General features: G+C 45.9%; 1 protein-coding gene and 1 long non-coding RNA gene across 3 annotated transcripts in view; both read left to right on the plus strand.

Moving 5' to 3' along the window:
* Positions 1 to 14,632, plus strand: part of LOC310661902 — a 150,450-nt gene that overhangs the window by 64,718 nt on the left and 71,100 nt on the right. The gene's annotated exons all lie outside the window — the stretch shown is intronic.
* Positions 1 to 14,632, plus strand: part of PPP1R9B (protein phosphatase 1 regulatory subunit 9B) — a 75,957-nt gene that overhangs the window by 32,166 nt on the left and 29,159 nt on the right. For both annotated transcript variants that reach the window (XM_083408387.1, XM_083408386.1), the window contains exons 3-4: positions 5,637 to 5,769; positions 8,508 to 8,628. In XM_083408387.1, coding sequence (XP_083264513.1) covers positions 5,637 to 5,769; positions 8,508 to 8,628 — 254 coding nt within the window. The remainder of the gene's footprint in view (positions 1 to 5,636; positions 5,770 to 8,507; positions 8,629 to 14,632) is intronic.

Below are 14,632 nucleotides of genomic sequence, written 5' to 3' on the forward strand. Positions count from 1 at the left end.
TAAGTTTTATTTGATTTGATTTTTATCTTACATTTTGGAAATGTAGATCCAGTTTTGTTTCCCTTTAATTTTGGGGGGGCCTCCAAGAGAGTGGGGCCCTAAACTGTAGCTTGTTTAGCTCATATGTAAATCTGGCACTACATGTCCCCCTCCTCATACATTAGCCGTACATGTTGTGTTTGGAACAGATGAGAGGGTGGGCAGCAAATCCTGGCATCCGGTGAAGGTTGGGTATGTTTAAGAGGATGTGTTCAGTGTAGGAGAGGCTAAGTCAGTGCTAACACGAACTGAACAGCAAGAGCCAACAATCTCTCATGCGTTGTGGATTTTTGAGGAGATATTTACTGAAACCTGTTGTGGGCGCAGCAGGATGTATTGGTGGGTGCCATATTGTTAATCACTTGAGCAGAGAGTGTAGTGTTGCATCAGAAATCCCCTCAGACTGTGTAAAGAGATGGCTCACATAAGTGAGCCCAGCTATGTATTATTAGAGAATGAAATGATGAAATAAAAGTGACTATTACCCATTCTGACGAGAGAGGGATTTGCTTCCAGACCACATATGTATAGGCAAGAGTGCCCTTGACATGGGAGTGGAGAGGAAAATGACAGTCTAAAAAAATGACAGCCTAAGGAAAAATAGGATTTTTCTTCTTATTATTGATATTTCATTAGAAGAATTTCATTTATGAAAAGGTAGAGTAAGAAAAAAAAGAAAGGAAAGAGTGAGAGTGGAAAAAAAAGAAAAATACTGTTGTGCAAGAATAGACAGATGTGCATATTCTTATTAGCCAAATACACACGAAATTGTCAATAAACTAATACATTCTGTGTAACTTCATTCCAGATATCATTGTATTTATCCAAGCTGTCTTTTCATATGCTGCCAAAGTTGTCGTATTGTCAAACCATTGATTAAGGGGACCCGTATCTTTATTCTTTCAATTCATCAGTGTGGTCCCTTGGCCACCATTAGGGCGCGTAGAATCCATTTTCGCTCTCCTGTTGTCAATTTCTGCACAATGGGTACAGTTCGAAAACAGGAAATCTAGGGGGGGAATCCCATGAATGCGCCTAAACCACTTGCGCTCCCTCTCCCAGCTGCGTTTTAATCTCCTGACAGGTCTATTTTGAGTAATAATTTTCTGAGCCCAACGGATCTGCTGAGGGTTTTACTAAACCCTGAGAGGCAGGGGGGACGGGGCTAATCAGCACTCATATTTATTCCAAACTTCCATTCTCTTCCCACACACGAGCTCAGAAAGCGTGTGTTTTCCTCCTATTTTATTTTCCGTGTTCCTTTGCATCCATAGATGGGACTGAGTGTGGTGAGGCCCCCCACTCCCTGTCCTTGACTAGGCATCACAGGTGGTGGGTGCAAAGGCAAGGCAGGGGCAGGCTTAATTGATGCCGCCGTGGGTTTTGGGAGTGGGGTGTTTTCGTGCTTTCTGTCTCTGGCTGTGACAGCCTTCGCGGCTTTGATTACAGGATAGAGCGAGCCTGAGAGGATTGGAGGCGGAAGAGGATGGAAGTTGCAGAGGGGCGGGGATGAATCTCCTAAGTGGGGAAGCGTACGTACAGGGATGGCAGCTAAATCGGGATCTGCGGAGGGCTCAAAGCGTGTGTTTGGCGGGGTGGGGCGGAGACGTGAGCTTTCTGAAGTCAAGGGGAAAGAGCGAGAAAGCTAAAGGGAAAGAATTCGTCCTTTCATCTAGGAAAGGAAGGCAGGAAAGGGTGGACAAATGTAGGAGAGGTTTTGGGCCGGCCCTGCCATTAGGCAGAGTGAAGCTGCCGCCTCAGGTGGTGCATTCTTGGGGGTTGGGGAGTGGCCATAAGGCGTTGGAGGAAAGAGCTATGTTGTGCCAGTCGGCTTGCCCTTCATCTGCTAAGCTAGTGGAGGATGCTGTCTTGTCACCTGTGTTGAAGTAACGTTCAAGTCAATTAAGGTTGCCCTATGAATCAACTCAGTGGGACACGGATGGCGCTGTGGGTAAAACCTCAGCGCCCAGGACTTGCTGATCGTATGGTCGGTGGTTCGAATCCCCGCGGCGGGGTGAGCTCCCGTCATTCGGTCCCAGCTCCTGCCCACCTAGCAGTTCGGAAGCACTCTTAAGTGCAAGTAGATAAATAGGTACCGCTTTATAGCGGGAAGGTAAACAGCGTTTCCATGTGCTGCGCTGGTGCTGGCTCACCAGAGCAGCTTCGTCACGCTGGCCACGTGACCTGGAAGTGTCTCCGGACAGCGCTGGCCCCCGGCCTCTTAAGCGTGATGGGCGCGCAACCCCAGAGTCGGACACGACTGGCCCGTACGGGCAGGGGTACCTTTACCTTTATGAATCAACTCAGGTTCTGTATGTGGATCAGGGAAAACTTGGTCTTGTGCTTTGCCCTAGATAGCAAAATGCCTTGGAATGGCCCCAAGAGAGAGCATTTAAGGAAGAAAGGGGAATGAGGACTATTCAAGTAACAGCAAAAGATTGAGGTCCTGGTGCCCACTCCCATCCCTCCACATGTTCATTTAAATCCTTCTTGCAATGCCTGGAGACGTCAGAAGGTTTGCTTGTTTGTTCGGCCAGTTGGCAACAGTGGTACCTTGGCTTAAGTACTTAATTTGTTCCAGAGGTCCGTTCTTAACCTGAAACTATTCTTAACCTGAAGCACCATTTTAGCTAATGGGGCCTCCTGCTGCCACCGCGCCGCCGGAACACGATTTCTGTTTTCATCCTGAAGCAAAGTTCTTAACCCGAGGTACTATTTCTGGGTTAGCAGAGTCTGTAACCTGAAGTGTATGTAACCTGAAGTGTATGTAACCCGAGGTACCACTGTACATTTGAAATTTTGAGGCAGTTCCGTGGGCACCATTCGCAAAATGGCTGACGTAGGGGATGCGGCATAACATAAAATGGCTGCCTCGTGTAAAAGAGCAGAAAAAGAGACAGAAAGACAAAATATTGTTCTTGTAATTTATTAAGTCTGTATACTGCCCTATACCCGCAAGTCTCAGGGCGGTTCACAGGATGCAATTACGATGTAAAAACACAAAATACACAATCAAGATAGAAATAACCCAATAACGCTCCCTCCCACACAGGCACTTTAAAAGGGCATTGGACAGTACTGTTGCAGCTCTCAATAGAAAACAGGCACCCACATGCTCTTTGCGTCTCTGTTCAGAACAGAAGGTCAAGTGGACATGTTGAGCGAGGCATGTTAAATATAGGAGATGCCGACCGGAAAGAGCAAGCAGTCTCATGCATGGTGGGTGAAGTGTGAAGTGTAGGTGGGTTTCCTCGAGTCAAGACACAGTGATAACATCAAGAACTTTTATTGAACTAACAGAACTGAACAACAGGGGCAAAGCAACAGCTTATATACATTTCTGAAGGCCTGGGCCACTCCCACTCCCAACGTGATTGGCTGTCTAAACTTCCAAGCTGCGAATCATGACTCAGAGTTTAAGGGCCAATGGCAGAGGCCCAAATCCTGAAATGTTCTGTGATTGGATATCATGTATCGAATCAGAACACAGGGGCTCAGAATCCTTAGTCCAGACTCAAGCTCAGGCACAGACCCCACTGAATGCATAACAGGGGATTTCCGAGAGGATATTTTCGGAGAACTTTCATGAGCTGCAGTAGAGGTACTGAAAGGCACATTGGTGCCCGCAGGTACTGGGTTGGCGACCTGTGGCTTACACAGAATGGTCTAAATACAGTACCAGGTGGGTTATTCATTCACTCTGTGTTTCTAAATTGTGCAGTGAAACAGCAAACCTGGGCCATGGAAACAAGTCTTGGTTGTAATCATGTAGAGGGGTTGATTGGGGTGACCTCCCTGCATCTGTGCTCAGGTGTCAACTGTCTGCGATGTTGGCAACTCACACAGAGGTGCTGCAGAAGTGATGCCATCAGTTAATTTCGTGTTGTAATTACAGATGGATGCGAGGGGGCAAAACAAGAGAAGAGATATCACTTATTCATGATTACATGGGGCTTTCTGGTAACTAAGGTTTTGCCTGTTCAGAGGGCAAAGGAGCCCTGCAACAAACAAACAAAAACAAACAAACTCATGAGTGATACCATGGGTTCATAATCTGTATTTGCAAGCCTCTTGCCTTCTACAACGAGAGAAATGAGGCAAAATGGTGTAAACGCGAATTCTGCTCATTCATTCAGCAAGAAACTAGCCTGCCCCAGCCTTTCAATGTTTTAAACGAATGAATGAAGTAATTTAGGGAAGTGGATCTAGCCAATAAAAGAAAGAGAAGGCAACTAGAATGATACTCCTATCAGCTGGAGAAGAAACTTCTTGGGTCATTTTTAAGCCTTTAATTTTGGTCCTTGGTAGAGAAGTGATTGCTGTGCCATATAAAACAATTCAGATGTCCAAAGTTTTAGTAAGTTTGTCTACCTAAAAACAAATGTAGCAGCAAAGAGAGGAGTTCACAATTTTTCTACCTCAGCTCAAATTCTAACACTTTGAATTGTGCTTGGAAACGTCCTGGGAACCGACGTAGGTCTTTCAGGACCGGTGTTATATGGTCCCAGTGGCCGCACTCAGTCACCAGTCTGGCAGCTGCATTCTGGATTACTTGTAGTTTCCGAGTCACCTTCACAGGTAGCTCCACGTAGAGTGCATTGCAGCAGTCAAAGCATTGCAAACTGAATTCACCTTGCGTTCAAACAACTAGTCACTTTACCAAATCAATGTACCATGTCAAACCGAATTAACGCCACTTATCCGGTATTGCTCAAATTAAGGACAAGTTACAAATTTTATTTAAGCATATACCAGCACTTTTGGTATGGCAGACCCAGAAGTCAGCTTGCAATAAAAGCAATTATCAATTCTAGAACGATAGAAGTGGGGAGTTTGAAAGGTTAAATACTGAACAGATTCATTACAAATTCATCCCAGGGATAAGGACTGTTTTGTGTGAATATGAGAGGATGTATAAATATGGATTCTGACTTAGGAGGTAAGAAGTGAGAGCCAGTTTGGCCTTGTGAGATGGCGGAACGAGGAATCAAGCCCTGTTTGTCGAAGGCTATGGGCGTAGGATTTTGAACACTCCTTGCTTTAGCTGTCACTAAGGTCTCCCTCCGAATCCCATCCAAAGTACACCAAAATCACCTCCTTTCTCCATTGTTCAGTGTCTCGAATTTTCCTTCCTGTGATCTCTTCCTGACTTCCTAAGTTGTGTTTTCCGCGCTGTACATGGAGAAAGAGACTTCCCTGTCACAGCACAGAACTTGACAAAGGGAAGTGCTTTTCTTAACGGACAATGTATGTGTGTGTGTGTGTACATAAGAAGAGAGAATTGAATATAAGAAGAGTGTTGCTGGATTAGGCCAGTGTCCCATCTAGTCCAGGGACACAGCTGGCACTGTGGCCTAAACCACTGAGCCTCTTGAGCTTGCTGATCGGAAGGTTGGCGGTTCGAATCCCGGTGACGGAGTGAGCTCCCATTGCTCTGTCCCAGCTCCTGCCAACCTAGCAGTTCAAAAGCACACCAGTGCAAGTAGATAAATAGGTACCACTGCGGCGGGAAGGTAAACAGCATTTCCGTGCGCTCTGGCTTCCGTTACGGTGTTCCATTGTGCCATTGTGTTCATATCTTTTCTCTCTCTGTCCAGGTTTTTAGCACCTATTCCAACGAGGAATATGACCGGCGGAACGAAGATGTTGATCCCATGGCTGCCTCGGCAGAGTATGAACTCGAGAAGCGGGTGGAGAGGCTAGACCTCTTTCCCGTGGAACTAGATAAAGGTAATGGAGAAATCTGGTAGGGATGTGAGGTAAAAATGGTTTTTCTGGAGTGGAGAAGGTGGGAGCCTATTTGTTGATTCAGCCAGCTGGGGAATGTGTTGGAAAGTAAGGTGTTTCTTTACATTCACACACACATCACCCAGGAAGGTCTTTGTCAGAGATTTTCAGCTGAGGGATGGCCTGGCCACTGAATTGCAATGCATCCAATAGTTCATTTCTTTCCATTTGGGCCTGAATAGCGACAATGGTTTCCTAGCCCCACTGCAAGTGCTAATGTTCAGATGATTTTGTTGTCACCCTCCGCTGCCGCTGTGAAGTGTCACGGCCGTGTTCATTCCACATACATTTAAGCTCTGATTTACTCAGGGATGCTGAGATTACTGTGTTATCACCAGCTACTGCTGCTGAGAAGGGTAATTTTGCATACATTTACATTCTAATTAAATTGTCCCAGACGGTATTTTGCATTCCGTTGTCATTAACACCAGCCTTTACATTCCCTCCCTCCCTTCTTTATTTATTTATTTGTTTGTCTAAGGATTTACAAACTGTCTCCCCCAAAAAGTGATTTCGAAGCAGTGTGTGCAACGGAAATATTTAAAAAGCAACAAAATAGGTAGCAAAAATGTGCATAACCATCTGAAAAGCAGATCTTAAAAACCCAGGTGTCCTGTGGTATACAATGTAAAATGGCTGAGTCACTCTTCAGGGAAAGCCATTGTTTAAAAAGAAGAAGAAGAAGAAGAGTTTGGACTTGATATCCCGCCTTTCACTCCCCTTCAGGAGTCTCAAAGCGGCTAACATTCTCCTTTCCCTTCCTCCCCCACAACAAACACTCTGTGAGGTGAGTGAGGCTGAGAGACTTCAGAGAAGTGTGACTAGCCCAAGGTCACCCAGCAGCTGCACGTGGAGGAGCGGGGAAGCGAACCCGGTTCACCAGATTACGAGACTACCGCTCTTAACCACTACACCACACTGGAGAGAGAGAGAGAGAGAGAGAGAGAACTTATTTGATATTTGATAGCTGCCTAAGAGTAAAAATGAAAGGAGATCAAGAGCTGATTCCATAGAGCTGGAGCCACAAAACTAAAATCCTAGTATCTAGTTGATGTCAAGCACATCTAAGCATATGGGACTCTAAACTGTGTCCCATTAGAGGAACACAATTGGCTCCAAGTTGTATAGGGCTTTGAATGCTAAAATAAAAACCTTGAGCCCAGTGGCATAATGGGCAGCCTAGTGGCAGCTTGTGGACTACAGTGGTACCTTGGTTCTCAAACTTAATCCGTTCCAGAAGTCCGTTCCAAAACCAAAGCATACCAAAACCAAGGCGCTCTTTCCCATAGAAAGCAATGCAGAACGGATTAATCTGTCCCAGACTTTTAAAAACAACCCCTAGCACAGCAATATAACATGAATTTTACTCTCTAACGAGACCATGGATCCATAAAATGAAAGCAATAAGCAATGTACTACAGTCACACAGTCAATCAATCAGTAGCTGAACTGGGTTCCACACAAAACAAAAAGAGAGAGCAACAAAAACACAAAATAAATAGCAAAAACAGACAGACCTCAGCGTCACACTCAAAACGGAAATGTGGCACTCAAAATGGAAGCATAACACTCAAAACAGAGCACGTTCAGCATCCAAAAAGGTTCGCAAACCGGAACACTTACTTCTGGGTTTGCAGTGTTTGGGTTCCGAGTTGTTTGAGAACCAAGGCATTTGAGAACTAAGGTACCACTGTAATGGAGTTGTGAAGTTATCTGTTCTTGAGGTAACTAACACCTTGACCATATTGGCCAAACTGTTCCTCTGCAGGAATGACCACAGCTGTGTTAGCAGCAAAGCTTTACCACTTGTAGGGGTGTGTGTATGTGCATGTATGTGTTTGTGTTTGTTCATAAAACCTGGCTACCTGTTACACCCACCTTGTCCTATCCTTTTGGGTTTTTTTTCTTACCTTAACAGCTAATTTTTCATAGAAACTGGGATGTGGTCAAAGCAAGGAAAGTAAACAACTCGGGAAATAAACAACAAATAAGGGAAAGGCCTTTAATGCAATGTTTCCTCCACCCTACCACCAAGAATGTTAATCCTTAGGACCTGAAGCACTGATACATCAACCATCCCTAATTTGCATGTCCTGGTTTTCTTGGTGTGGTGTAGTGGTTAAGAGCGGTAGACTCGTAATCTGGGGAACCGGGTTCGCGTCTCCGCTCCTCCACATGCAGCTGCTGGGTGACCTTGGGCCAGTCACACTTCTCTGAAGTCTCTCAGCCCCACTTACCTCACAGAGTGTTTGTTGCAGGGGAGGAAGGGAAGGGAAAGGAGAATGTTAGCCGCTTTGAGACTCCTTCGGGTAGTGAAAAAGCAGGATATCAAATCCAAACTCCTCCTCCTCCTCCTCCTCCTCCTCTTCTTCTTCTTTGCTTCTAATTTCATGGGCGATGCTTGGATCTTCTTGCCTGTGGTCCGGTCCGTGTTCAGGGTGCACCGCAATGCAAGCAGAGAAGTTTCCACCCATTTTCCCTGCTATTAGTTTACATCTACAATGTGAAAAGCATTGTGATTGTCTGACTTAGTAGTTCAAAGGTGTTTTTATTGACATCCTTGTGCTTATCTGTTGTATTTGTTGCAATATGCTGTCCAACTTGCCCTGTGACCTAATTCTGGTAACTCCTCTGGAACCTGGTGTTCTTAAGAAAATCACCCTTTGCTTTCCCTCGTTCAGATTCCGAGGGGCTTGGAATCAGCATCATCGGGATGGGAGCCGGTGCTGATATGGGCCTAGAAAAACTTGGCATCTTTGTCAAGACGGTGACAGAAGGAGGAGCAGCTCACCGAGATGGCAGGTCAGTCTCTGGTTGGCATTGAACCCACTGCAAACGCCCTAACTTTGACTCACAGAAGGGGGTACTGGGAGCAGGGGGAAGAAAAACCCTGCCAGCTGTGATGTGATGTGTTTCTCTGCGCTCATAAAGCTACCATAAGCAAGCATTCCATGTCTCTGGGTCCGCACTTCCCAAACTTGGGTCTCCAGCTGTTGCTGGACTACAACTCCCATCATCCCTAGCTAGCAGGACCAGTGGGATGGGAATTGTAGTCAGGGCCGGATTTAGGTTTGATGAGGCCCTAAGCTACTGAAGGTAATGGTGCCCTTTATATGTCCAGCTGTCCTTTGTCAACAACAGATTGTCACTGTTTTTTGTGTTGAATACACCGTATTTTTCGCTCCATAAGACGCACCCAACCATAAGACGCACCTAGTTTTTAGAGGAAAACAAGAAAAATAATATTCTGAATGAAACAGTGGATGTATGATTTTTGTGGGTCATGCTGTGGCCACAGACATGATATGTGATTTGACAGTGAGTTTGGGGTAGCCCAATGCAAAAATCCCGAGGATCCATGTGGATCCGTGCTTTGTAACCACGTTTTTGTGCCATTGTGGCCCCACAAAACAGTAGATGGGTGCAGGCTGTAGCCATGGATATGCTATGTGATCTGATGGTGAATTTGGGGTGACCCAATGCAAAAATCCTGAGGATCCATGGGCTTTTACCTCCCCACTCACTCCCAGGCAGCCTCCTTTATCGCTAGCATCCCTTATCTCCCTCCCAATCGCTTGCCAATCAGCTGCTCAGCGGCTTTGTTTCAACACCCCCTTCCCTCTTTCAAAAAAAAAAAAAAAAAAAAAGCACAATCTGCTTTTAGCCCCTGGGCAATTCAGCTCCAGGGACCACGCATTCACTCCATAAGACACACAGACATTCCCCCTTACTTTTTAGGAGGAAAAAAGTGTGTCTTAATGAGCGAAAAATACAGTATGCTATATGGTAATTTATGGACCTAATAGGTATCTAAAGCCATTTGCACATAATATGTATTTTATCAAAGTAATTGTTGAACTGAAATACAATTAAGAAGTATATTAATAGTGAAATACATTTTTTTCTTCCTTTCGATTTTTTGGGGGCCCCCAAGAAAGTGGGACCCTAAGCTATAGCTTGTTTCACTTATATGTAAAACCAGCACTGATTGTAGTCCCAAAACAGCTGGAGACCCAAGTTTGGGAAAACCAGCTCTGGGTGAAGGGATACTTGCAAGCAATCATACATACCCCGCCTTTTTCCCAGACAGGGACTCAAGGCGGCTGACAGATAAGAACAACTAAAAACAGAGAAAACAAAGAAATTGGGAAAGAAATTGAGAACGCAGGTGGATGATGAGTGCTTATCTGTTTTTGGAAGTGAAACATGGGAGGAGAGGGAGCATTCAGATTATACTCAATGTTCAAACATGTTACGCTCACCGTACGAGAGCGGACAATTCTGCTGAAAATTATGAAGTACTTTCCCCCTTCCTCTTCAACAGGCAGAGAAAGCTGGAGGGGATAAACGTCACACATACACAGAGTGAAGAAGGAGCTTCTTTCTGTCTTTCTGCATCCGTTCTTTACCCCTCTGCTCAGAAAATTCCTAGCTTTCCTTAGGAACTGGGAAAGGACGCAGCAGGGACAACAATCTGCAAAGGAGAGATAAAGAACGGAGAGGAAAGGCCTCCAGAGGCCACACACACATTGTACATACGAAGCATTGTTGTTGTCCCCCAAGAATCCTGGGAACTGTAGTTTGGCCCTTTGCCGAGCTACAGTTCCCAGCTCTCCCATTCTACGGGGAAAGCAACATGCTTTAAATGTACGGTGTTTTGATGTGACATGAGTCTCTTCCTTCACCATCTTGTGTGCGTGTGTATATATATATATGCCTGTGGTTTTTCTGTTCCCTCCAACTTTCTTGGCTTGTTCATGGGAGAGCAAACAGAATTCTCAGCAGGCAAAAACTTTCGCATGGCGGGGATGCTCTCATGCAGCGAGTGTTAGTTTGCGGCCAGGCAGTGTGATCCTAAGCACCGAGTTGAAGGGCAGTTTACTGAGTTACTGACTTGATTCCCTTATAAATGTATTGAGGGCTGCGTGTTTGTTTCCAGAAGAAATAAATAAAGAGATGGAATGTTTTTGTGGAAGGCAGGGTTATTTAACCAACTGCTTTCCCGGTTTCATAACAGACCCGAACATATCATAAAACAATGATATGTCGAAGCAACAATTCTCGTACTGTTCTGCAATGAAGAGCCAACCTTTTTTCCCCGAGCAAATTTTTAAGATGGCAGAAAGCATTCTCTGTTGCAGCAGCACCTTATCCATTGTTGACAGTTTTCTGGAAGGTTAACCCTTCACCTGCCAATTGTTTTTCTCTTAAACTGCACCCCCTGCCTCCATTTTTAATTTCCCCCTTCCAAAAGTGCTTTGGAAAGAAGAATGGATTTGGGTGGCTTTGTTATACGTGACCACAACGTAGCAGAGATGCTTGATCTCAATACTGTAGGTCACAACTAGGGGAACACTTCTTGAAATAACAGTTGGATCATGTCCTATGATTTATAATTTTGTTTACCCAGTGAAAATTAAAAAGGCGTGTTTCTGATTAATCAGTAGCATCTCCTGAGCAGTGTAACCTGCTTCGGTTTAGCTTTGAACCCTGAAAACATTTTCGTGTTAAAGGAAGTCAAACTGTACACACCTTGCTGTGCTATTTTTAATTGCTGGGCTTACACCTGCCATTGCAGGATTCCCTCTCTGCCCAAAATAGTTTGAGGTGAAATCACCGCTGGAAGATCTGTAGTATGAAGAGAGCAATTAAAACCTTGAAGACTATGGCCTTGTACAAGGAATAAAGAATCCCATGGGTTGACAGCAATGAGATAATGAGTTATGGCATTTGTGATGCGTTTTGTGTTTGAGTAATCACAAGGTGTGGGATTTGATATTATAGAAAGGTAATTACATGGATATTTATTTATTTTCATTTTATTCATTCATTTCATACAATTTATGCACTGCTTGATTGTAAAGAACCTCAAAGCGGTTAACAATAAAATCAAGAAAAAAATCACGACTGTACTTTTAAAACATGCAAAAGTTAAAATATTAAAACAGATTAAAATCACCTCAGCTGTGAAATAAACAAGGAGCATTGTAAATTATTGCTGCCTTTCTGAATCAGCCCCAAACTTCCAAAGGGAACCTGTCAGATGCTCCAAGTCTCTGTCAAACAATGTCATCCAGTTTCCACTGTTTATACCCATCAGCTGTTAATCAGAGGCATAACACCATTACTGAATGCAAGGGGTCCATTTTCCTGTCATATCTGTTGATTTCGCCACTGGAACGCGTCCAGTCGTTCGTCATTGCGCACCTTGTAGCAGAGAGGTCCGCAGGCTTAGCTGTGTGAAGAACATCTTCCTGTTCTGAACTCGGGACCCGCTGCCAAGGGATGGGATTGGGTGGCCCTGAGTTCTAGAACTGCGCAAGAATCATTTTGGAAACTTCCTCCATGCCTTTCACCCTCCCCTGCTCCCCCTCAACTTGGCTTGTTTTCATAGAAAAGCTAAAAAAAAATACCCTCAGGGCTCACGAGAATGAGGAACTGTGATGAAGGGGCAAAGGGCAAGGTACAAAAGAGGCAGAGATGAGCAGGGCCTTCCATCAGTGGCACACTGCATTTCTGTGCAAGGCTCTGAGGAAGGACTTCTCTCCTCTGACAGCCTGATAGGGACAGGGCCATAGCTGGCAACCGTCCCTTATTTGGCGGGAAACTCCCTTATCCCAGCCCTGTGTCCCGCTGCTGTACCGGATTGATGATGTCCCTTAAATTTCCCGGGTTTCATGCTCACCCGGCTCGGGAGGCAAGCAGCGGCTCGGGGTCTTCTACCTCAAGAGAGCGCACGCACAAGCTGCCAGGTCCCCGTCTCTCCCTTTCCCCCCTCAGGGGTGCATCGTGAGGAAACGGGTGGCAGCTGAAGGCAGGCAGCCCCTCTCTTGCGAGACTTCCGCCGCGCTGCCAGGGGAAGCTGGAGGCGGCTGAAGAGGCGGCCTGAGGGAGGAGGAAGAGAAGGGGATGGGGAGGGACGCAGAAGGGTGGCGCTTCAGCGGCCACTGCGGCACCGCAACGGCCTCATGCCGGGCTCACGGGTGAGAGTCTCTCTTCCTCCCTCCCTCTCTCTCAGGCAGGGAAGGGCCGATGGAATAATAATAATAATAATAATAATAATAATTTATTATTTGTACAATGGAACTCCTCGTGCCAGGACGACGGCAGCCCCGACATGCATAAGCCAAGCAAAATCCCTTATTTTGGCTGCCGATCCCTTATTTTGAAGGCTGCTGGTCCCTTATTTTCAAATCTGTAAGCTGACAGCTATGGACAGGGCACTTCATCTATTCCCCTCCACCAGCCTCCTCACTTGCCTGCATGTGATTTCTTGTCACCTGCGGCTATTGGCTTAAACGCAAGGCTGAATAAGCAGAATTCAAAACAAAGCAGACCCTGTCAGGTCCCAGTACAGTCGAAAAGCAGATGGAGCACTCTGGCGTGTCTTTCTGCGGTGCTCCAGTATATGATAAATAAATGATTCCCTCCTCCTGCAAAACGTTTCAATCATTTGCTCTCAGATTCTTTTAAGCGGTAGTTAGGCCTTTCCATTGGCGAATCAATCCTCTGGATCTCTCTCAATTCAATCCTGCTGTTGCACCCGTGTCCTGGCTTGCAGGCTTCCCCACAGACATCTGCTTGGCCACTCTGAGAACAGGATGCTGGACTCTGGTCTGGCCCAGCGGGGCTCTTCTTCTTGTGTCCTTGGCTCGGCAGGTGCAATCCGCGTGGGGAACTCGAACTCGCAGCCAATCCGGCAGGCTTGAAATACCATCCCCACCGGCAGCGATTTCAAACCTGCTTGCTGCAGGGATTCGCTGCACGATCAAGTTTGCAACGGAGAACTTGGTTGCGCAGTCAATCCTGACATCACGTATGACACATCTAAATCTCAGGGTAATGAGTTTGAGCCCCACGTTGGGCAAAAGATTCCAGCGTTGAAAGGGGTTGGACTAGATGACCGTTGTGGTCCCAGCTCTGCGGCGCTGTTTACAGAGGTACCTCAGGTTACAGACGTTTCAGGTTACATATGCTTCAGGTTAAAGACTCCGCTGACCCAGAAATAGTACCTCGGGTTAAGAACTTTGCTTCAGGATGAGAACATAAATCATGCGGCGGCAGCGGGAGGCCCCATTAGCTAAAGTGGTACCTCAGGTTAAGAACTGTTTCAGGTTAAGAATGGATCTCCAGAACGAATTAAGTTTGTATATGGGTCAGGCGGGCATGGTTTGGGGAAAACAGCTTCGCAGGCCAAATTTGGGCTAGACGTTCGCCAATCCTGCTATATGCTGTTAACCTAATTGGAATGGGCTTTTAGGGGCTAAGGTCGAAATGCTTCAGGGCTGGCATGCTTTTCATTGATTGCTCGCTCCAAGTTTTTAAGCAGTATTTTAGCCTTTTACATGTGCCGTTCCCCATCATGAAGGGGGGGAGGGGCAGAAGCTTTTGGGAAGGGGCAGAAGCTGAAATAAATAGATACGACACAGAATGTTACAATAATAGATCCTTAACCAGCCCGTACCCATCCCAGGCCACCAATTTAAATCAAGAAGCAACCACTGTCTCTTTGCTGGAACTGAACGCCTTAATGCTCCCTGTGTGTTTTCTCACAGAATTGAAATGTGTGTGGGGGGGGAGAAATGAAGGGGTGGCGATGGGGGAGAGGAGAAGCAACTCTGGTGCGAAATGCCAGCAGGGCTGCCGCTCGCTGTCATGGCAACAAACATGGCTGCCTGCCCAGTTCCAGGGGCACCAGTGAAATATAAACAGGGGGTATTCATGGGAGAACGCTTGGTAAGATTACAGAAACCGCTCACCAAGTTGCATCTGGCAAAGGATCTTTCGCATGCTCAAGATGTTCTTG

This window comes from Podarcis tiliguerta, assembly GCF_965153285.1.
Source record: "Podarcis tiliguerta genome assembly, chromosome: 13".
Classification (NCBI taxonomy): Eukaryota; Metazoa; Chordata; class Lepidosauria; order Squamata; family Lacertidae; genus Podarcis; species Podarcis tiliguerta.